The 24,579-nt window shown below is 39.4% G+C and overlaps 1 protein-coding gene across 6 annotated transcripts in view; it reads left to right on the top strand.

Moving 5' to 3' along the window:
- Positions 1–24,189, top strand: part of Fndc3b (fibronectin type III domain containing 3B) — a 326,246-nt gene extending 302,057 nt beyond the window's left edge. For 5 of the 6 annotated variants that reach the window (XM_071615472.1, XM_071615470.1, XM_071615471.1 and 2 more), the window contains 3 exons: positions 8,936–9,102; positions 11,690–11,817; positions 22,549–24,189. In XM_071615472.1, coding sequence (XP_071471573.1) covers positions 8,936–9,102; positions 11,690–11,817; positions 22,549–22,860 — 607 coding nt within the window. In that variant the 3' untranslated portion in view covers positions 22,861–24,189. The remainder of the gene's footprint in view (positions 1–8,935; positions 9,103–11,689; positions 11,818–22,548) is intronic. The other variant, XM_071615469.1, reaches the window with a different exon arrangement.
- Positions 24,190–24,579: the final 390 nt, after the last annotated feature.

The following is a 24,579-nucleotide window of genomic DNA, read 5'->3' as shown; positions in this document are numbered from 1 at the left end:
GGCTGGGGATGTAGCTCAGTGGTAAAATACTCCTGAGTTCAATTCCCAGTACCCTCCACACACACACACACACAAAAAAAAAAAAAAAAAAAATCTGACCTTCATTTGAGTACAAGTGAATCTCTTAATATACCAAGCACAGTTTTTAAAAAATTAAAAATAGGACTTTTCTGATGTTTAAAGTGTAAACAACAATTAAAAAATGGAAAGTAAGATTTTTTTAAAGTTTGTTTAATCATTGTAAAGAGTTTCCATCATTAGTTCCTATAGTGCAATTTTATTTCTTAGAAAAGGAGTGTAAAAATTCAATCAATAAACCAAGAAGTGTTGCTGCCTAGTCACTCGTAAACAGGCCAACATCCGGCTAGGAATAGAGAATAGGAAAGTAACCCATTTTCTCATTAGTTTATTTGGAAGAAGCTCTTGGCACTTTAATGACCAGTCTGTAAACAGGGATTTCACCAACATCAAAATCAGTTTAGGAAACACCGTCCCTGCCTCAGGTGTCCCCACATGGTACCATTTGCTTCTACCCAGAAATGGCAGAACTCTGTGTTCTTGGCAGACTAAAGGTAGATATGCTTCATTCCTATTTTGAATATCTTTCATCCCCAAATGCCACTTGAGTAACATAGGAAACACACACACACACACACACACACACACACACACACCATGGAACCTAGGGAAATTAAGTATAAGGGGGAAAACATGACATGTCACTCTTAATGAATATAGCTATACTGATGAATATAGTTGTACTGAGCTTTTGAACAGCTGTTGATTTGTGATATTGTGAAACATATTTTGAAAGATGCCATTTGCAGCCTTAATAGACTCCCAGCCATTTCAGGTCAGCAGGTTAAGTTATTATGAATAATTAATATCAATGGTCTGTGGTTAGCTTGTAGTAGGCCTAGGGATTATAAGATAGCAGCAAAGGAGTAAACAAAACTCTTGGCATGAAGGCTTATTTTCTACTGTGTGTTTAAGTCATAAGCCATTCAAAGCATTGTTCGATATTTCTTTTCAAAACAAAATTGTTTTAGGCAAACATTTTAAAACTAATTTTTTTTACATATTATTGTTTTCCCTAAAATGATTTTTTAAAAGGAAATGTAAAGATGTAATGTGACTGAACTTCTATCAGTTGTACTTGAGTACTAAAAGTCATCTTTCACAATGTTAAAACCTAAAATAACTGAAATTAAAAGTATAGCTTTCCCCTAGAATTTTCTGAAAATGTCCAGAATCTGTTGTTTTACTTTCTATTGCATATTCAATAAATAATCCTAGAATTTGCTTGGATGTTTGATTTGAATCTCATAAAAATTCCTGTCAAGTGATCAAGACAGTGATCACTGCCTGGAAATTTAGCCTTGGAATATCGTCTGACTTACAATCAAGTTCATAGTGAATGCTACAGATTGCACTGTGGCCAAGGTCTCAATATGTCTTTGTGCTCCTAAAACTTGCCACACACCCCCATGGAGTACTATGACAAGCACAATAAAAAAAAAATTGTTTTGGCTTTTGGCTTCACAGAAATGCAGAACATTTTTCAGTTTTTTTTTTTGTTTTGTTTTGTTTTTTTTTAATTTTAGAGCAGTTTTAGGTTCACAGCAAATTAAATTGGAAGGTACAGGGATTTCCCAAGTATTCTCACCCACCGACATGTAACACCTCCCCCGTGAGCAGCATTCCCCACCAGACAGGTACATTTGTTAGAATTGATGACCTCTGTCATTGTCACATCATCATCATGCAAAGGTGCATGGGTTCACAGTTACATTAAGACTCACTGTTGGTGTTATGTGTTCTTTGGGTTTGGACAAATGTTTGACGACCTGTACTTACCAATACAGTGTCACACAGAATAGTTCATTGCTCTTAAGTACAGAATTTTAAACAAATTCTTAAATCACTGGCAAATCACTAAGAGTAAGATCCATGTGTGCTTGTTATCATTTGAGTGTTTTGTTTCTAGGAGATAAAAATAGGCAAAACTGTAGCATGGGGAGGGAGACACAGAGCTATGAATAATTTATTTAGACTCTTAATGACCCATCTAATCTTTTTCTCTCTTTTCCCCTTCCCAAGTACATATTTTTAGAACTTGAGAGCATTTCTCCCCATTTTTCTTTTCCCTAAGTAAAAATACCCAGAGTTCCAACTCAGTGGGCAATGCTGAGGTCTGTCCCATTTTTGTATTTTCCTCATCAATTTGTGGCTCAGGTTTGCCAGGACAGGGTACATAGCATTCACATGCTGCTCCACTCTCTCCCTGACTCAAAAGCCTCAGGGAATGTGGACAAGAGGGGTGCCATTCTGGGGACATCCTCAGGATTCGCTAACATCGGGAAAACAAGAAACATTCATCAACCTCAGTACTAATAATATTAGCATTACGATGTTTACGTAGTATTAAAGACAGTACTCTTTACTGAATCCTTCCTAAGTGCTAATGGATTCTACCTTTATTCTCATTTAGTTCTCGAAACAACCCCACAGGGGGAGTACGGTGCCCTTTCATAGCTGAGGAAATGGCTCGCCTAGTTAGACAGCCCAAGCACCAGCTGAACTCCGCCCAGGCCTGCTGACTCCAGAGTTCCGATATTATTATTCCCGTTATTCTGTTGTCCCACAGAGGATGGTGAACCAGGGGATCTGCGCTGCAGCAAGCCTCACAGGTGCTCCCTCACTGGCCTCTTGTCCCCACGGGAGCCCTGGATCATGAGGCTAATGTCTGTTCCCCAGGAACAGGCAGTGGGGCTGGAGGTGGGGTAGATGACCTCAGAGATATGGCCACTGCGACCCAGAGTTTCCGGGCAGTCTCTAAGAATTTGTGTGTGATGCCACAGCAAGTGCTGGGACTACATGTGCCTCCACCTGAACTAATACAAAAATGACTTGGTGACCTCAGTTTTGGGCATGTAATGCATTCCAGGAACCAGCTGCCTGCTTCCGTATTATCTCAGCGCTGCTCTTGTCAGTGCAGGAGCACTCGTGGTGAAAATAACAGAGTGGACATTTCATTTGTACTCCTTGCTCACCAAATTAGATTGGTAATTTGTTTGGGGGAGAGCTGAATGTCTGCCATAGGCCATAACAGATGCAGCAGAATATCACTAATTTAGATTGAACTGTTCCTTCTGGGTCATAAACCACTGATAGAGGCCTGCATGGTAGGAGCTGAGAGCCATAGGGGACCTCAGGGTCCTTTACCTGAAGGGTGGTCTGTGGCACTCTGGTCTGTGACACTGGGTTTGGAGCTGTTGGATAATATGATGTATGGGACTCTTCACCACGAACTGGGCTGTGCTGAACTTTCTGCCCACATTACTGTGTTTGACTCTTAAAACAATCTGTATGGTAGATAGCTGCCCCCTGTTTACAGAAGAGAGAAACTGAAGTTCTGCAGGGACAATTGATTTGGCAGTAAGGGGCAGAGAGCTGAGATTGCTGCTTAGGTCTTCCTGGGTCCAAGTCCTTGTGCTCCCACAACTCCCCAGCAGTGTGCAGGGCATGGAGGACTATGAGGGATGTCCCACCTCAGCAGCAGCATAGAACAGGAGAGCGAGCGGCAAGGTGGAGCAAGTGTCACTCCTCATGTAGTGTTTCCCTATTGCCAGGCCAGAGCCAGTGTATCAAGGGCCTAGAGTTTTTCACTGTGCCTGGCTCCTTGTATGGGCACCCCAACTGCTCTGAGTCCTCATTCCCAGCTGAATTCGAACCACTCAGGACCTCCTCCTTCTCCAGGCCGAGGGCAGTGCACACTGAAGTGAGAACCCGGGCCTTCTGCATGCCTCTGCTATGTCCCAAGACCTGGGGTGCATCAACCTGTGGAAGGTCCAAGCACCAACCTGGGCACTCTCAGTCTGAGGGAGAGGGAGGATCGGGAAAGCTGCCTGGGAACCTACCTTGTCACATGGCAAAGCTTGTGCTAGGCTCTCAGTCCTGGTTGCACTTAAAGTCTTGAGTCACTGTGTCTTATTATGATTAATTCTACTATCACAGGAGGTCTCTGGCTTACTTATTAATCAATTTTAAAATTAGGTTGATTTTTTCAAAAAAGTTGTAAGAGAATGAAGAAAATTAAGTTGGTCTTTGTAAAACATATTTGATGAACATTTTTAATCTCTCCCAGAGTAGTTCTAGCTACAGGGGTGTTAACCTGCAGAGCCTTCAAGGCTAGCCACATGCACATGGCCATAAATCACTGGCTCTGAAGTAAGAAGAGTCTCACTTTTCCCGCCTGCCACAGTCTGGCTGGGCACAAATGCCGCAGTCTGGCTGGGCACACAATCACGAGCCACCACACAGCTTGTAGATTCAAACAGCAACTCTTTATTCCCGAACTCACACCAGCCGTCTACAATCACGTTCTGGGGAAATCCACGTTCTCTGCCCAAATCCACGTTCTCTGCCCAACTCCACGTTCTCTGCCCAAATCCACCTCCACTGGGCTTCTATCTCCAAAATATACTGTCTGAATCACGTGAGAACTCAAGGGGAACTCAGGCAGCAGGATACGCCCTATTCCCAGGAGGAATAATCTTAAACCTTAAACCTGGAACCTAAACTGGGAACGCCCTAAACACGATTTATCTTAAAACCGGGAACACCCTAATCTGCCTTGGTCCTTGAGCAAGGTCACCTACATTCAATGTCGCTGCAACATGTCAGCAACATGGGGTACGCTGGCAAGGAGGGGTACGCTGGCAAGGAAATTGTCATACCTACTTGGCTAATGGCTCCCAGCACCCGCCTCCCGAAAGGGTGGGTAGTAATTATAGAACAGGGTTGGGAGAAGGATTATATTCTCATTGAGTTATGTGCTTCTGTTGTTTTGGTTGGTCTTTGTAATTTGGAATTTGAGGAGAAGGGGAAACAGAAGTTGCTGTCAGGTGAATATTTTATGCTAAGACCTACCAGAAAGACATCTGGGGTCAAAGGCACTTGCTTGAGGCCTGCTCTGTTCAGGGGCTGGCAGTTTTATGTGACGTCTCAAGTTGAGCACCCACCACAGTGTTGGAGGAGGTATTCCTGCCCATACTTGGCCAGCGTGAGGGATAAAGCCCCACAGCTCACATCCAGCTTTACACCCAGAGAAAGTAAAATAACCACTATGTTCAACAACAGTGATGTGGATGGTCTCTTAGAAGGTAGATTGGGGTCCTTTTTAAAACCCTGTCTCCTCAGCATTCTAAAAATGAGTGGCTGACTATTACATTTCAGGACAAGACAAAGCATTTTATTTAACCCATTTAAACCTCACAACAGCTCCATGGGGTAGGCTCCATCCTTACCCTTTATGTAGATGAGAAAACTGAGGCCCAGAGACTCAAGAGCTTGCTGGTATTTTGTAGCCCATGCAGCTGATTCTCATCTCAGAACCTACATTGACTGGAAGCTTGTGAGGTACCCAGATTGGGGGAGGTAAAAGGAACAAATCCACTGTGACCCTTAAAGTTTTCAGAATTCAAACCCTTGAAACAAAATACCAAATGTTATCACAGGAAGATCCTATTTTCAGAAATCTAAATTAGAGAGGTGAGATTTCATGGCAGATTGTATTTTTGGTTTATAAGCTGACTCATATGTCAAGTTTAGAACATGCACGTGCAATTAATGCATTTTCTTATTGAATTGAGTAAAATGACAAAAGTTAGAAATGATCAAGATAAATAATTTCCCTATCAGAAAAAATAGTAATGCCCAGGCTTTCTCATCTTTTACCCTATTCTCGATGTTCTCATTTTTGCTGTTCTTTCTACTCCTCTTTTTCCCCGCCTTAAGAAAAAGGCAAAGTGGGGCTGGGGTTGTGGCTCAGAGGTCAAGCTCTCGCCCAGCATGCGTGAGGCACTGGGTTTGATCCTCGGTACCACATGAAAATAAAAGAAAAAGAAAAAAAAATACCTTTTCAAGTACGAAAAGCATCAACTCTTGAATAATATGCAGTCTCTTGACATCTGTCTTTAATGTCTCCCAGTGTGTGGCTTCTACTCACAGGAGTGAGATGATGGGAAAGGTTCTCAAGAAGACAGTGGATCACCCTCTTGTCTTCCTGCCCAGCCTTTCTGACCTTGGGCCCCAGTGGCCATCTTAGAACACAGGCTGACAAGGACATGGCCATTTCTTTCTGTAGGTGACAGTTTGGTGTGGGACTGATTCTGTTAATGCTTGGGCTTTCTCCCAAAACTCTCAGGATTCCCGATGTCTCTCCTTGTGTGTTTCACTCAGGAGAATCCTATGTTTTGCCTACCATCTCTTCCCTCCAATTACCTGGTTAATTACGAGACATAGGAGTTTGTTGCCATCTGGTTTTCAGCTCTTCCTGTACACATTTTGAGAACAAAATAGGGGAACTCTCCCCTCCCACCCTGAACCCCATAACTTCCTCCCGTGCCCATTTTGTGGGGAGAGAGGTAAGACAAAACAGTGATGACTCTCATCAGAACAACAAGCAGGCCGCGATTTATTACTGCCACAGTAGGAAGTGGGCTAAATCAAGGACAGGCCAGACATGTGCCTTTTCTAGGAAAGGCTGAAGAAAGAACAAACTACTGTTTCTCTCACATTCTCAGCTCCTTCTGCTGGGAGTACCAGGCAACAGTTCCCAAGTTCTCCAAGGAAACAGCTATGAGGTGGGCCTCTAGCAGCTGCTTGCTCTGCCTTCACTGAAAGCAAGATGGTGAAACCTCAAACCCAAACTGGGGTGGTGGGGCGGGGGTGGGGGTGAGGGTTAAGATCTTTAGAAGCTTCCTGGTCACTCTTTTCTTTTTCTAAACACAAATGCAACTTTACTTTTTTTGTGTTTTTAAGTAACACTATCTTGGGACATGAATAAATTCTCTAATGGTAACATTTTGAATTTGTCATTACTATCAGCTATTTCCCCAATGCTTTTTATAAATTGGAATGCAGCTTTAAACCATTAATAAAACATTGTAGTACAAAAGCAAAATATCTAGTCTAGAAACAGCAAGTTTTGATGTATTTGAAAATTGTATGTGTGCTATTTGCTCAATTACGCTACAAAATGAGAGTCCTGAGTGCTTCAGTAAATGTCTTAGTGACAGTGAGCACTACTGCCTACATGTATGATTGAATTTGGGCACAATTATATATTGAACCTGTTTTCAAAAGGAAATACTCTGCTTAGAGCACAGCATGCCAGGAAAGCAGTACTGTTCCTAATATTGTTCTCCAGACTCTTAAAAAAAAAAAACAAAAACGGAGCTTTATGGCAATTTTGTAATGAAAATCTAACACTTTCGCTTCTTAAACTGGACTTCCATTTGTGATATAATTAAGGGCAATTATCCCTGTTAGAGATTCTGGCCCAGAATCTGAGGCTGAGTTAATAGCTGTTTGCCTGAAGCATTAGCAAGGATGTCTTCATTAAGGTGGTAATGTGTCAAGAGTGCTATGCAGGTTGCTATGGTATTTGTGGGTTTCAGCCTGGACTCTGGCTTTCCCTGAAATTGAAAGTGCTCAGCCTTCAGTAAAAGGTACTTTCTTTCACAAGCCAAACAGGCAGACATTAAATAGGTGACATGATGAGGGCTCAGGAACTTGATTGCAAAAGCTACTACATGCATGAATGTAAGTATTGACTCTGACAAGTTAAAAACAAGCAGGTCAATTTAGTCTTTCTGTCTCTCCATCCATTCAAGACTATTCTCTAGCAATGGAAAAGCCTTCAGAAAGCCCTGCCCACACTGCACAAATTGACCCGTGGAATCAGGTTTTGTTCATCTCCAAATCCACAGAACCTAGCACACTGCAGATGTTCAAGAACTGGCACAAAATGAATTGTGCATAAATTGTGCTTACTCTTTAGGCCAATTCAGCCCAAGAGTCAGGCATTTGGAACTGTAATTCTGTTACTGACTGACTTCCCGTGGTATCTGAAGATAATGGCTTGTTCTTGGAGGCTGCAGCAAAGCACAGGCAATGGGAAGCAGTTGGCCTGTGTAGGAGGACAAGGCATTGTGGTTGGATTAACTCAGGGATTGGTTCTCAGAGTACCCTTGGACCAGTGTGATTCAGACCCTGAATCTAACAAGGATCCTGGATGATTTATGGGAAGTTATATCATTTCCAAAATTTTACAGTTAACTTTGTTATTTAAAAAGTGGTATTAAAAATGGCAACAGTAGTTTTAGTTACTTTAGTTTCATTGTGAATATATTAAGTCTTCAAAACACTGTGAGAAAACATCTAAAATGCCATACATTTTTTTTTAATCTTTTCACCTTCTATTCTTAGGTTTCTTGGAAATATTCTAAATGTCTTCTTGTCAGTTTAGGAAAGGGGGTTTAAAAGCTCTTAAAATAAATAAATGTTAAATTTAAAAGCATTTCCTAAATGTGGGTTATTTGGAAAATTTGGGTTAAGAGGTCATCTTATTTCTGAAGTGCCCAATTAACATTAATTTCACTGCCTAGTGCATAATAGAAAGTAAGTTAACAATGTCAGATTTTATATATTTTTTCCATATTTTAATGGGCTGGGGTTGTGGCTCAGTGGTAGAGCACTTACCTAGCCTGTGTGAGGCACTGGGTTCAATTCTCAGCACCACATATAAGTAAATATGTGAAATAAAGGTCCATCAATGACAAAAAAAAGGTTTTTTTAATCATAATGAAATATTTGAAATATTAGTAAATAAAAACAGGAACAACTGATGATTCTAGAATCTAAACAATAACTAAAGGAATCTCATTCCATTCTTTATATTGCTTAAATTTGTATTTTTCTTTTAGGAAAAATATTAGATATTAAATTTGACCATAACATAGCAACTGGTGGATTCAGATCATGAAAAGCATTTATTGAGTTGGCAAATTCTGCTCCATTAATTTGCATCATAATTTATTTCTTGTCATTAAGAGTTCAGACAACTAATGGATTCTTCTTCTTTCTCTAGGTTTATTTCAATCTACAGGGGACCCAGCCATACCTACAAGGTCCAGAGGTTGACGGAATTTACTTGCTACTCCTTCAGAATCCAGGCAGCGAGTGAAGCTGGGGAAGGGCCCTTCTCAGAAATTTACACCTTCAGCACAACCAAAAGTGTTCCCCCTCCCATCAAAGGTTTGTAGACAGTGGACTATTGTCACTATCCTGTGAGAATAAGAAAATGTTGGAACTTTGAGTAGGAGGCTCAGTTCTGGCCTTGAATGCATTCTTGATATTCCTAATGCCAGTATGATAGACTCAAAAGAACATTCTAAAAGAGAAGGTTGGGCCATGGGTCATCTGGGGGAAATGTGAGCTCTTAAAGGACAGGGTCTGCAGATAACAGCTCCAGGGTGCACGTATGTTTGTTGCAAAAATAACATAAACCTGAGACATTCTAATTCCCACAGATGATTTAAAAAAGGGGTCAGATCCCAGTGACAGACTTTGGGTCAGAAACAGGGGTCAATTCTGGAGTTAGAGCTCTTAGGACAGTTTGCTGAGTAAGGCTGGAGACCCTCCTTTCCCAAATGCATTCAGAGGACCAGAGGTTGGCATTCATCTCCGTGTGACTTTGGTGCTTTGACCAATAGAGGCAACTTCAGCAGCCTTCTCCTCCAGGCCCGCTGCTCTCACTGTGGAGAACTGCCTATGGAAAGCTAAAGCAGCCACTTTCAGTATTATCTTGAGCTTTGTGAGGAACTAGTTTCTTGCTCTTTCTCCTTAATTGAATCAGGTGTCGCTGAGTAGTGAGACCCCTATATATCCAAATCTTCTCCCACATCTCTCCAGGAGAGGAAACAAAAGTCACTCTACTGAGCTCTTGCCTGTCTACTTCCAGCCACAAAGTTGTGCCTGACTGGGCAGCCAACTTGCAAGGCAGGGCAGACAGTGACAGGAGCTGGAGGTTGCTCACTGAAACCTGAGGCCAAGCCATTCTCACCCAAAACAGCATTGTTCTTGGGCAGGTCCCTGCTGCTTGCCTGGTGGGGGAGTGGGGACAGCACTAGTGGCTTTATCCAGCTGCTGCTCAAAACAGCCCTGAGGCTGATGGCAGGATGATAAGTACAGTCTGTGGAAAAGTTTCTATATGTTTGGCCCTAGGACTCGTTCCACATGGGGAACCAAGTCTCCTCCCACCAGGGCACTGAGTCAATGACAGGAAATTGAGGGGTCTGGCTTGGACTCTGCAAAGATTCCTCATAGTTCCTTTGAGGGCTAGTTTATGGTAAATGCCTTGTCCTCTTCCCTGCCCCACAGGCTCTGCAACAGCTCCTTTTCTGTGACTAAATAATTAGTATAAATTTGCATAACATGTCCAGCCTCGCCTGGTCACTTAGGGGAGACACCTTGACCCTTTGATGCAGCTTCATCTCTCAGCTCTAACAAAGATGATTCCTGAGCATGTTGTGGCTAGTTGATTTGTGGGTACCAATAACGGGTTGCCACATTTACCAATTACCAACTTCAAGGGTCCTCTCCATATTGAGGGGCACTAACTTTGTGTCTTTGTGTCTTGAAATGCCTGGTGGGGATTTATTTTATGGAAACCTAGAAGAGCAGTTGCACTTCATGGTGATTTTATTTCAGAAGGGCAGTTTCCCCACACTGCCACAAAGTCGGGCTGTCTTCCTCCCACTCTTAGATTCAGGAAATTGTTGTCTTGGCTCAAGGACTGTTTAGTCTGTTAAGATTCCTTATTTAATTTCCCACAAATTGCTTGGGAGTTTTAGCCAAGTAATTCCAACTCCTTTCTTTGTTTGTTTTCTTAAAACCTTTATTTTCTTAAACGGTATCATATCATTACAGAATGGCAAGTAGAAATAACTCCTGTAAAGAATTAATTGCATGTAATTAGAAATTGAAGTGTCATTGGGTTCAGAGAGACGAGTCGTACATTCTGAAACACAGCAGATATTGAAGTATGTTGTAGAGATAGCATAAGCTATGAGAACTCTTACAAAATCTTTAACATTTTAAGGCTGAGGGTATAGCTTAGTGCTGGAGTAGTTGCCTAGTGTGCATGAGGCCTGGGTTCAATCCCAAGTACCACCAAAGGAAAAAAATCTGTAACAGTTTAAGTGCTTTACTAAAGAGTAATATAATTTAGCTTTAAACAAGAATGATGAATTCAGTGGACTAAAAATAAACTAAAACTGTAACTACAGCTTAATTTGCAAAGCCTTTCAATGCTGCCTATTCTCTGGGACTTTTCTCAAATGTCACCTGTTCCTCAAAACTTTCTTAGACTCTTACTCAGAGGTACATTGTCCCTTTGGTGCTGATCTGCCTTTTGTTTTATTTCTTTTTGTACCTGTTCCATTCCTGCTCTGCCCCTTCCCTCATCTAGATCTTAATTTCCTTGAAAACAGACTTTATCTTTATTCCTGCATGCTCTTGAGGACCTGGCCTAAGGACCTATATCACAGAAGGTGCCAGTAACCACAGGAAAAAATAATAAAAACAGAATCCTGTGGCAAGAAAGTACTAATGGGATGAGAGAGGACTTGTCATGAGTGGCTTCCTAGTCGAGGAGTAACTGCTCTGTACCTAAGGGGCACCCTGCTGCGTTCCCAGGAGGATGGGCAAATAAACCCCCTCTCAGAGCAGTCACAGGGCTAGTCTCTCTCTCTTTCTAGAGTTCTCATTATTAGTACTAGAATATTGACAATTAATGTGGTACTTCGAATTTTAAGCTTGGATATGTGGATTTGTATTTCAGCACCTCGGGTAACACAGTTAGAAGGAAATTCATGTGAAATTTTATGGGAGACGGTACCACCAATGAAAGGTGACCCTGTTAACTACATACTGCAAGTATTGGTTGGAAGAGAATCCGAGTATAAACAGGTAAGGCTCAGTATGTATGTCATGTAGAAAGCTTTGGATTCAGTGTGGCTCCTTGCCTCTGTGCAAGGCCATAAATGATTCAGAGAACTACATCTTTCTTAAATATCAGTGGTTGAAACTGTCTAACATGTACCTGTTACCCAGTTCTTCTGGGTATATAAATTCTAATACACATTTCATTTGTTGGTATTCATGTTAAATTTTCAGTTCTCAACCATAAGCTTGTCTTGCAAACAGTTTTAAGTTGTATGTTTGCATTTGATATTGACCATGATATTTGCAAGTATCAACATCTGCATATAATTGAAAACTAAAGTGCCAGTGATTTTACCATAGAGGAAAAGTAGTCCCAACCTAACTACTGTCCTTTCTGCTTGTTATATGGAAGTTACAATGGAATGATAGGGAGATGATCCTTTGGCCCTGAGGCCTGTGACTCAGAAGTTCTATATCCCTGCTGGTCATCCTTTATTGTGCATAGGAATCACCTGGTAATCTATTAAAATGCAGATTCTTATTTGGCTGTTGGAGTGTGGACACTGATGTTGCTGGTCCATGGCCAGTAATTTGAGTAGTGAGGTTAAGTCAATCACATGATAAACCTGTTTAAGAGAACAGGTTTGGCATATAGTCAGACACCTTTGTGGTCCTTAATTCTTCCTAAGTCACCCATTATCAGGCCCCTAACCATGATGGATTCAGATACTCTGGGGTTTCCATCACATCCTCTGGAACTTAATGAAGTAGCAATGTAATACTATTTCTTCCATTAAGAAAACCAAGGCTTATTCTTCAGTGGCACTTATAACAATTCATCATTTATATTGAACTTATAAATGAAAATAAATGTCACCTGTCCTCTGAAACATTAGCATAATTTGTGAAGACCTTTTTTTTCAGCTAGTAAGGCTCCAAATACATAAGTGAAAACAATTCAATACAGAGTTTGTGTGACATTGCTTGTTGGTGTTTCTTAGGTAATAATAAAGAATACTTGCAAATAAAGTGTGTTTTAAAAATCAAAATAAATTCTGGACACTTTGTGTCAGATAAAAGACTAAATTGTTTTAAATGTATTTTCCAAAAACTGTATCTTAAATCTGTTGTCTACCAGTATTGGTTGATGTCAGTGATGATGTCCCCAAAGTTTCCATCATTCCTCTTAAATACAAAGGCAGTATACTTTTCTTTCCCTTTCCTATCTCATTGTATATGAACATCCCATTTCAGCATAAGTAATTTCACAATGTGTTTCATCTTATCAGAAAGATATAATTGTTCTCAGGGTCTCAGCTCAAATAAAAGAGAATTTTCCCCATTAGATTTGGTTATCTTTAACACCAGTAGCATCGTCGCATTCCATAGCAGTGTTGAACGGTTAAAATGAGAGCTGTTAGGAACTTCCACAGCTTATTGTTTGACACTCAACGATGATTCATTTCCCAACAGTATGTTCATTCCGTGTTCATTGTTATATATTTTTAAAAACTTTTATTCCATGTACCATGCTTTTCTATTTGTTCTTGTAAACATGTTCTGCTTCTGGAAGCACAGTGACTACTGTTTCACAGTGAAAATGCCCAGGATTCAGTGATTTTAGATTTTTATTAGTAGATTGCTACCTTCAACCCACTGTTTAATGCTGTATATTTAGACCGGTGGATATTTAAACATCAGTAGAATAATGCACAATCTTATATCTGCCACAGAATATTTTTCTCATTCTAAACAGCTATAAACACATGTCCATGCATTTCCGACATTTGCCAAGAAAAAAGTAAGGGGAGCAATAGTACGTGAGAAGCCATGATTGAGTCAGGGACAGTTTGTACTAGTATTTTTTGTTTTGCTTTGTTTTTGTGGGTTTTGTTGTCATCACTTCTCCCTATTTAGTAAATGTTAACTTAAACATGATGTTTTGAGTACTCCCTTGACTTGTTCTGGACATGAAGGCTATTTTTATTATGTGTGCAGAGCAGTGGTTAAAATGACTGTAGTTCAGGGATAATAGGCAATGGGCTTTGAATTCATAGAAGCAAAGCAAAAGTAAAAGGAGAGGTAATACCAATCAGTGCAGAGCCCAGGACCTGTGGTGCACCTTGCACCGTCAGTTACAGCACTAATCAGACGGGGCCTGCTAATAAGCTTGTGTTTGCTTTTCATTTCCCTAAGATTGGTACATAGGCTCTCAGTGAATGTTTCCTGCATTCATGGAAAAGGCAGGTTCCAAGAAATAGGGCTATTTGTACCTGTAGTGGTGGTGAGAGTAAATTCAACATGGGCAAGATACAGATTGACATTTATCATGTAGTGAAAAAACACACTCATAAAAGGAAGAGTGTTCTTCCCAAGTATTCATGGCCTTCTGTGATGTTTTTGCTGGAAACATTGACTTAAGTTGGCCTTGGTTCTAGCTGATTAGTGCTCATGTATCATGATGGTGGGACAAGCAACAGGTTTAATAAATAAGCATTAAATCCTTATCTAAAATTTCATTCTGCATTATAATGCACAAATACATCTATTTGGCCTTTCCACCATTTCATACACATTCTGAGCACAGAGGTCCCCACTCTCACCCCACCACCCCAGGAAGCTTTAACTTCTTTTCAAACACTGGTAGTTAGTTGCAAAGCATTCTTGAGAAGGATGAAAATTGTGTCTGTGCATGTAACTGATTTTTTTTTTTTTTTTTGCATAGGCACTTTGATATATGCATAAGAAATAAAGCAAAATTATTCTTGTTCATATCCCTCTTCAGACAGTAATCATTTTTACAGAAAAAAAATGAATATAAGCATTGAAGATGATAACTTGTCTAACAAACTAGAAAAAGTCATTTCTAGTGGCAATCAGTACTCAGGTTCATTGTATTAAAAAGAGAACCTTTGGGGCATCTGGAAGTCATAGGAGCTCCACCTTTAGTTGGATGGCATCTCTGTGTAAATATATCTTATATCATCTTTGGAATTTAATATTGAGACATGTATTAATTCTTCATGGTATCATAAAAGGTTCTATAAGGAAAATCTTCTTTTCATCAAACTGTCTTGGAAGTCTATAGCACATCCTAGAGTCACAATATATTTCAGTGACTTTCAACACAGAAATTAAACAGTGAGGCTATGAGTGTCTTATAGCATTTTTTAAAGGGTCAAATTCAAAATAATATAAAAATAGATCAAAATGGAGATTTTTTAGAAGCAGTAATTTATTTGACTGGTGTTTTGTTTGGTTGGTTTTGGTTTTTTGGGGGGAGGGATTGTTTGTTTTTGTTTTGTTTTGTTTTTGTTTTTTAGATTTATAGGTTGTTTAAGTGTCCATGAGCCCTTACACCAGGAAAATTTTCATATGTGCATTCACTTAAAATTTCATGTAAAAATGAATTTATATCGAGTTTCATAGCATCCAGATATAGGACCCCTGTTTTTTTGTTTGCTTTGTTTTGTTTTTTTGAGAAACTATTAGGTACTTTGGATTGTGAGGGTACCTAACAGTACTTTTTCAGAGTTTTTAGGCCAATTAAGTTGAAAAAAGCACATATACAAGAAGCAGTTCAGTAGTCAGTAATAGTATCTTGGCCTGTCTTCTTCAGCTCAAGAACACGATTGCCTGCCCAGCATTATTTGCTCCTCAGAGAAGTCCTGCAGGTTGGCAAGATTCCCTCTTGAGCCAGAGGGTGGCATGAGAACAAGTTGCCCCTCCCATATTTCTGTGATTTTGGAGTAATTAATTCACCTCGCTGAGCCTCAGCTCTCTTGTTAAAAGAGCAAGAATAATAATCCTCCAACTCAGATTGTTATTATGAGCATTGCATCCATTCAGACATGAGAAGGAACTGTTTAAATGATAACATGGTGCAGTTGCATCTCCCTTTCTGTTCTCAGAGACAGGGCAGTGTCAGGAAAGAGGTACCGGTAAGCCTCCTGCAGCCGGGCATGTACTCTTCTCAGATCCTCCCCAAAAAGCTGCTACAGGATTCCAACTATACAGCACGTGATACAGAATTAAGGCCTATAGATTTTTCATTTCAGTTATCTGGGTCAGTACTACTTCATACCCTCCCATTTGGAATAAACATGCCAAAATTGCTTTAAAACATATTGTTCATCAAATCAAGAACAGAAATAGTCTTTGTAAAAACAATGCTACATATATACTTATTTACAATATTATGATTGGTGACATCAATAAAGAAAATCTTAAGTGGAGCTCTGCCTTTTAAATTGGGTGGAGGCGAAAGAAAAAGCCCATAATAGTGCTCCTGTCAATGAAAACAAAGGATTACGAAGCATGGCCAGCTCCCGTGTGTAGAGCTACATAGTCCCACAGAAAGTGACCCCAGTGGAGGCACAGCTGTGCAGCAGGCTGGATGATCTGGTGATTTTATGGCACTATCAGCTCCTGAGTCCTGTTAGGCAATAGACATGCTGTGGACCCCAGACCCGTGTGGATTCCTACAAGTGTTGTGTGCGGTAGGCTCCAAGGTCACCTGACACCAAGTAATTGCTCTGGAGTCCTAGTCATTTCCTGCAAGGAAATCCGGAAGTACAATCCCCTAGGTGCCATTTTATGCTGCATTTCTTAAAGTCCTACCGTATACTAGACTCTGTCCAAGAAGGTGGCTCTGTGTTATCCCATTGAATCCTATCAGTGATCCTATGAGACTTGGTATTTCCTTCATTTGGAGGATGGAAGCATAGCACCTTTAAGGCACAAATGTTACAAAAATGTTGAATTGAGGGCTTCTTAATAGTACCAGAGGCTTTTGAATCTGTATTTTTGTTTTAAATACCCACCAGTTTATAGTTAAGGTAGATTTACAAGTATAATAATACAATGATACAAATAATTTATTTTCATTTGGTTGTACAAAATATGATTGACTTATTCTACATCCATTCATTTCGTTTGTTAAAAATTGAGGGAGAAGCACATTTTGAGAAATTGTTGTTACTTATAGCAAGAAAGCACATACTTGAAAATAACAGTCAAAATATAAATAGTGAAAAATTAAAATGAATTGAGAGAGACATTTCATTTTAAAGCCTACCACCCTTACTTTGTTTGAAAATCCTTAATGTGTTTCTCTGGAAAAATCTCCACTTCTTTGCTATGAGATTTGACTAGCTTCACCACACTGGCTCATGTGAATTTGCTGGTGTAAGGACATTATAGTCAGACCATGGATGGAGAAGTTCTAAAGTACACATGTTCACACACTTGATGTAAGTTTTACTATTTGAAAACATCTCAAAAACTATTCATAGACTGGGATTGTGGCTCAGTGGTAGAGTGCTTGTGTGTCACATGTGAGGCACTGGGTTCAATCCTTGGCACCACATAAAAAAATAGTTATCTTTTTAAAAAACTATTTACCTATTTTTTTTCCTTTTGAGACCTATTTAGAAACACTTTAAACTGCTAAAATGAAGATATTTCATGCAGAGTTTTTTTTAATACTAGGAAAGATATAAAATTTTAGTGTCTTGAGCAGTTATTAAAATACAGGTTATAAAGAGCTTAATTAAATAAAACCAGAGAAACACTGTCTGTCTACAGTGGGCCAATCTTGCATGCTGCCCCCCGGACTTGGTCTCATTACATCTTCTGGCAGTTTTGAGAGTTGAAATTTGTTAGACCCTTTTCACAGGTGAGGCTGTTAAGGAAGAAAGGTTATGTGAGCCTCCCAGGGTCTCAGCCAAGACGCTGATAACTCCAGGTGCAGGGTGCTATCCACTCTCCACTGCTGTCTGCAGTCCCTCTGCCTTGGGCCTGCCTGAGCACTCAGCTCCTCCAGACCTATATCATAGTCGCTGCGGGGACTGCCTCCTTTGCCCTCCCTTACTGGACTCTCGTTCTGCTCCATTGGACAGCTGTCCACATCTGTGCCAGTGTCCCCATGTCCTCATTACTGTAGCTTTCCACTGTGTCTTGAGACCTGGAAGGCACAGGCTTCCCTGCTCCCACCTTGTCTCTCTCCTTTAGAGGGTCTTTGCTATTCTTAAACATATAGATGTATATTGTTTTAATGACAGTACGTAAAACATATTCTCAAGCCGTGGATCAGTATCATGTGGAATAGAGAGTAACAAATGTGGTCGATCCCACGTGACTATGATTGTTTACACAAAAGCAATAATTTTCATCAAACTTCATGAGATCAGAATCCTCGGGAAATGGGGCATTAGGAATGGTAAGCTTTTGTTCAGCTAAGAATTAATCCAAAAGGCTTAGTTTAATAAGCATTAGTGGATATTTCTAAAATACATCAGAAATGCCACATTTTTTATCAATACACTGAAAATAACTTAATCGCGGTTATCAATCCACTTTTTGTCGTAATGGCTGTGCCTATACTAAATTCTCTCAGTTGCCTTATGATTTCTGTGTTTCTGATGCTTAATGTTCATAGAACTTATTTCTGGCAGTTATTTGCTCTTTTCAAACAATATGGGGTAAGAGTGTCTATTAAGAGTATTTGGAAGTTTTAATTGGAGAACATCACTGAGCATCTATTTTGACAAGCCATTATGCAGATCGCTATGGAGGCAATACAACACAATCCCACACTGTACTGGCAATGCTTGTGAAAGATGGGTGGTGTCCAATTAAAATAACAAGAATGGCTAAAGTAAAAACATGGAAAAATTAAAGCCTAAATTTCTGTTGGATTTGTCATTATGAAGTTCCCTTATTAGATATTTTTATTTCTTTCATTAAGCTTTTTTCCTAATGGTAAAAGAATAGTAGTATTCCTTTGTTCTGTTAAGTACATTTTCAAAGATCACCACTCTGAGGAGGTAGGGTTGAGAAATTCCATCAAAATTAATATAGAAAGTTTCTTTGAAATTCTCTGAATTGGGTTTCTGGGAAATGAAATATACTCTGGACTGATTTTCTTAAAAGGATGTAGCCATGCAAATTCTGAAAACCAGAGAAATTTTTTAAATAGATGTAAGTGCACATTTATATCCACTTTCCAAAAGTCTCTAAAACGTCTGTGGGAATAAATTCTTAAGTAGTTTTCTGCAATAACATCATCCTTTGATGGCAGAAATTAGGAAATCACAGAAACACTGCCCAAGTCTTTGGCACAGACTGAGTCGGGAGCAACTTTCAATAACACGAAAAAGAAAAGGCAGTGTTTTCTCTCATAGGGAAAATCAAGACCCAGGCCAGGGGATCTGGAAGTCGTTAATGGATACACAAGGGAGATGGTGGGGCTATGTGAAAGTCCCGTGGGAAAACACAGGCCAAGAGACTGCACCCAGTCACACTCATCCTCAGATGGGGACTAAGTGGGTGACAGTGTCATGCCATGTGATTGGATAACAATGGGAACATTTCCAGTGGTGAGCATCTCTGAGTTAGGTGGGGTCTCACCTTGAATCCACCACTTCCCTTATTTGCAGTGAGATTTTAAGAAATTAACAGCCTCTCTGAGCTTTATTCATTCATCTCGAAAATGGAAGTAATGATATTGACCTACAGTGTAATGTGAAGCATTAAATTCAATGATATTGACCTATCTTCAACATGTTCCTTTTACAAAACATTTTCTCATGTTTTCTCATTTGATATCTGCAAATCCTCTCAGAAGTAGTGTACTGTTACTCTCCCCATGGTAAAAATGAGAATACTAAGGCTTAAGGCTGTTACTTAACTAGTAAGTGGCAGAGCAAGGACTTAGCCAGGATCCTATTTTTAGTTGCTGTCCTTGGGAGCACGTCTAGTGCCTCCCAGTGGTCACATCAGTCCAGACCCAGTTCTCACAGGGAAGAACTAACTGCTTTGTTGTTCCACCCTTTGTTAATTACAGGTATTGCAAAAGGTGTTTCCTCTAAAAGAATTGAGAGAGGCTTCAATGGCAGCTTTTTCCAACTTGATAAATACCACAACATTAACTTATACCACCATAGAGCATCAGAATGAATTGTGTATCTATGATATAGCAGAGAGGGAAACCAAAGCCCAGATGGCAGTCAGTCAAGGGGCCTGCCTGGTCAAACTGGTGTACCACTCCCAGAAGTTGTAAATCATTCCCTTCATGAGCAATTTCAAAAAAAAAATTTTTCCCTCATAAAATTCCAACTTGAACATTTTCGATTTAAGAAATTAAGTAAGTAAAGAACATTAACAACTGAGGATTCTCTTTAAGGAAAAAAAAACAACAACATTGTTTTCCTGAGACCTCCCACATGTTGGTAACTTATAAATAGGCAGTTCCATGGAGGTATGGTCTGAACTCTTCAATAGCTGGCTGTGTGCTTTGGAGTGATCACCATGACAACGAACTCATCTTAATATATTCATTTAAACTCACTGGAACAGTGAATGGCAAGAAAGGGTCTCTCAGTACCACAGGGGTTTTCTTTACAGCCCTTTCCTTCTTGGTTGCTCTGGCCTGGCTCTGTAACTCCTGTTGCTAAGGCACATACCACAATTTGTAAAGAAACAGGGGTAACTTGCCAAGAGGAACATGCTTACAGTCTCACAAAGGGAATAGCAAAGCAGTGAGAATTCTGAAAAAGTATTTAAGAAGCAAACAATTGATTTCCTGGGACTCACAGTCACCAAACAGAAATACAGTAATTAAGACATTTAAAGTCTGCTTGTAAGATTGGAAAATCTTAAGAGAAAGGCTAAATATCAAATGAACAATGGAAGTCTGCTGCCTTTTTAAAGTGTAAGATCCTTTGCTGTCTTTCAGTCTGCCCATCACTGGGCACAAGATCTGTATGCTTGTGTTCACTAAGGAGGGCTCTACCTCCTCCTAGAAGTTTGCAAACATACACATCAGGCTTTAGAAACACGGAGAGACATCGGTAGATTTCCAACAACTCTGAACAGCTGGCAAGTATTTCAGATAAAATTGAGCTTGTCACAAACACTTTTTCATTTCTAGGGGATTTTTATTAAGGGGCAAAACTGACAGCTTTATTAAGGTGGCCTGTTACTAAGTTGAAAATACCCATCTCTGTTACTTTTAATTGCTGTACTTTAAAGGGTACATTTGGTATTGGTTTTAGGTTTTAAAGAGAACGATTATAATGGCTAACTTTTACTATGCAGTGTTACATACCAGGCGTGTTTAAGCACTTTATAGGTGCTCAGTGCTACTCAGATAGAAAGGGTTCAGTTAATTGTATTTCCTTTTTTAATTGCTCATCAGTCCAATCTCAATAATTTGGTTTAGTTGCAGCTATTTTTTCCTGTGTCTATTCATTGCATCTAATTTAAACTGTTTAAACTTTTAACGTGATAGCATTTCTTCTAAGACATCTAGCTGAAGCTCAGTAACACTGTGGTGGGGGAACTTTGCCAGGCCTCCTGCTTCCCTCCCCTTCTCTCACTCAATTCAAAGGGTGATAATTTTTAAGTAGTTCTCAAGTCCTAATAGTAAACCTCCTGATGATTATGTTAGGGTTAACTAAAGGGAAGAAAACATCCCAGCTCTGAAATGAAAGAAAGCAGGTTGGTCATATGCACAGATAACACTCAAGAGAGAGAGGCCACCAAATTATTTTAAATGTTAATTTGTGATAAATTGGATTACATTTAAAAAAAACTCCTCAAGAAAACAATTAGGCCACATAACTGAGAAAATATTCACAATACATATCTGCCAAAGAATATCTATATGAAGAGCTTGTACAAATTAACAAACTCAAACTAAAAATGAACAAAAGACTTGTCTATGTCCATATAAAAGAGATTATCTGAATGACCAATAAGCACATGAAAAAAATAACAGAACATCATGGGATGAGGTGCCACTGAAATATGAAAGACGGTGGATAACGTGTCAAAGATGGAAAATAACACAGACTCTTATACTTTGCTGGTAAGAGTGCAAAGTGGTTGAGTCTTTGTCTTTTGGGAAGATTGTATCTCACCAAGATAAATATACACCTACCCTACCCTATGACCTAGCATTTCTTCTCCTAGACAATTGCCCAAGAAAAATGAAAACTTAAATTCTCAAAGATTTGTACAATGTGTTCATAGCATTCTTATTGTATAAAACCCCAAAACTGGGAACAACCCAATTGTCAATCAAAAAGAAAAAGGATAAACTGAGGTATGTTCTATGGTGAAACAACAGTCAGCAACAAAAGGAGTAACTACTGAGTCACTCATAATGAAGGTGAATCTCTAAGGCGCCAGGGAATCCGTTTGCTTCCATCTATATGAACTCAGAATAGACAGAAAAAGTTACAGAACAGAGTGTACCTCTTGGGGAGGAGGAAGTGGATTTTCTTGTTGAGTCAGTGTTACATGTCAAAAAAATCATCCACTGAAAACTTTGCTTTTTATTGTTTATATGATTTTTTCATTGTTTCAGCTTTAAAATATTACTTTGTTTTGGGAACTGAAAACGTAGAGCTGCTTTTATTAAGGCCTCTTCTGATTTATAGCCTGAATTATTAAAATTCAACTAGATAAAATCTTTATTACTTAAAATGTCAGTTGCATTTCTATTCAGTGCCTTATTTCCTTCCATCGGAGTTACTGAATTTTATATTGTTATTTTATCCAAAGTGAGCTGGAATGCCTTTTCTTGTGGATGAAACCGATTGGGAGATATACCTTTTTCTGTCACTCTTGTTGATGGGGAGTGAATTTAAACCAAGCCGATGTCCACAAGGCTCCTGATGTTACATGGTGATCACTATAAAGAGTACAGTATTATAAATTAATTAACTGGGACTTTTCCTTTTCTCACAGGTGTATAAGGGAGAAGAAGCCACATTCCAAATCTCAGGCCTCCAGAGCAACACAGACTACAGGTTCCGCGTGTGTGCGTGTCGTCGCTGTTTAGACACCTCTCAGGAGCTAAGCGGAGCTTTCAGCCCCTCTGTGGCTTTTGTATTACAACGAAGTGAGGTCATGCTTACAGGGGACATGGGGAGCTTAGATGATCCCAAAATGAAGAGCATGATGCCTACTGATGAACAGTTTGCAGCCCTCATTGTGCTTGGCTTTGCAACTTTGTCCATTTTATTTGCCTTTATATTACAGTACTTCTTAATGAAGTAAACAAACCGAGTGAAACTAGAGGTATGAATCGAATTAATGCTACACATTTTAATACACTCATTTATTCAGATACTCCCCTTTTTTAAGCCCTTTTGTTCTTTGATTTATTTACTTCTCTTGTTTTACAGATTTAGCTAGGAAAAAAAATGTCAGTGTTTTGGTGCACCTTTTTGAAATGCAAAACTAGGAAGAGGTTAAACTGGATTAAAAAAAAAAAGAAGAAAAAGAAGCAAAAGAAGAAGAGAAGAAGAAAAGCAAACCAGATACCAAAAGCTAGCTTTCTTATATTTTCTTTAAAATTTTCAAATTTACCTTTATTCTATTTTCACTGATGTCTTTTGCAAGCCTTTGATATTTTTTTATGTTCTAGTTTAGTAATTTATATTCACCAGTCACTTCTTTGTCTTGATCATCTGTATTTGTAACCAGAATCACAGTGTGTGTAGGTACAGGGCCAGGATTTCATGCAAGCGTTGTCAGGGTATCACCACATAGCAACGTACGGAAGATGTGTTCACTCAGATAAGGCTGCCCTAAACCATCGTGTCACTCAGTTATTTAATTGTGTTTAGCTCATTTAAATCAAAATGTGTACTTTAATCTAAAATGTTTAATAATCTGTATTTCTTATGATTTTAACACTATGAGCTGCCTGTATAAGAAATCAAGTAACCAAAATGCACCTATAAATTATGGAGCATTGTAGATTTTACCACATTGATTCATAGCAGTAACTTTAAGAGGGCATTGTGCAATAGTTAGTTGTTTCCTTGTTCAGCTATTTTAAAAGCTGCTTTACCTTGTTTGTCTGTCTTTGTATATAACTACTTCTAATCTAATCACTAGAGTTATTATATATTCTGTTATGTTTGACCAGAATTATCTGACAAGAACTGGTGACAGTTTAGTGCCTCTGCCCATTGTCCATGACTTACACTAATGTGAGCCGTCTTCTTATGTGTCAGCTCATCATTTTTTGAAAGATTTGCCTTTAGGCTGTTCTTTGAGGTATCAATGAAGTGATTGAATTTCAATACCTTAATTCAGTGCCCATAATACTAATGTAACAGCAGATGAAAATTGATACAACCCAAAAGGGAGTCATCTGAATTTGTAGTTCCTATTACTGTGGGGTTGATCTGGCCATGTTTGGAGTGGGAATTGTATTTGGTGGTAAGCACAGGGTGTTTGGGGGTCAAGGAGCCTAGATTCTTTCCCTGGATCTGTCACTAACTTGCTGCGTGACCTGAACACGTCACTTTACCTCTCTGTGCCTCAGTTTTCCCATGCATGAAAAATAAAATAAAATAAAATGGGGATTCTAATGTTTGTAAGTGCTTTGAGATCTTTGATCAACAGGTGCTATTGGAGTGCAAAGCGTTACTCTTACATGTTTGAGTCATGAGATAATCAATTTTAACCCAAAGTCATTGGATTATTTATATGAAGTCCATAATGTTCGAGTACCTCAGGGACACTTAAGAGTTGGAGGTGCAAATATATTCCAAAAGGGTGCAACAGACACAGCATATCCCCCTGCTCCCGTTTTTTGTATATTTTTGCTATTTGGTTTTTCTTGATCATAGCTACTTTGTGCTTGATCTATGTTGTCTAAGATGCAGTAAGTATCCTGTACTAGCTTATAATATTCCCATACCAAAGTCATGGGGAAACCAACATTATTTTGTTTTTGGTTTATTTATACTATATTCTGCATAC

Source organism: Marmota flaviventris, chromosome 8, assembly GCF_047511675.1.
Source record: "Marmota flaviventris isolate mMarFla1 chromosome 8, mMarFla1.hap1, whole genome shotgun sequence".
Lineage (NCBI taxonomy): Eukaryota > Metazoa > Chordata > Mammalia > Rodentia > Sciuridae > Marmota > Marmota flaviventris.
Note: the sequence above shows the minus strand (reverse complement) of the source record. Positions and strands in the feature narration are given on the sequence as shown.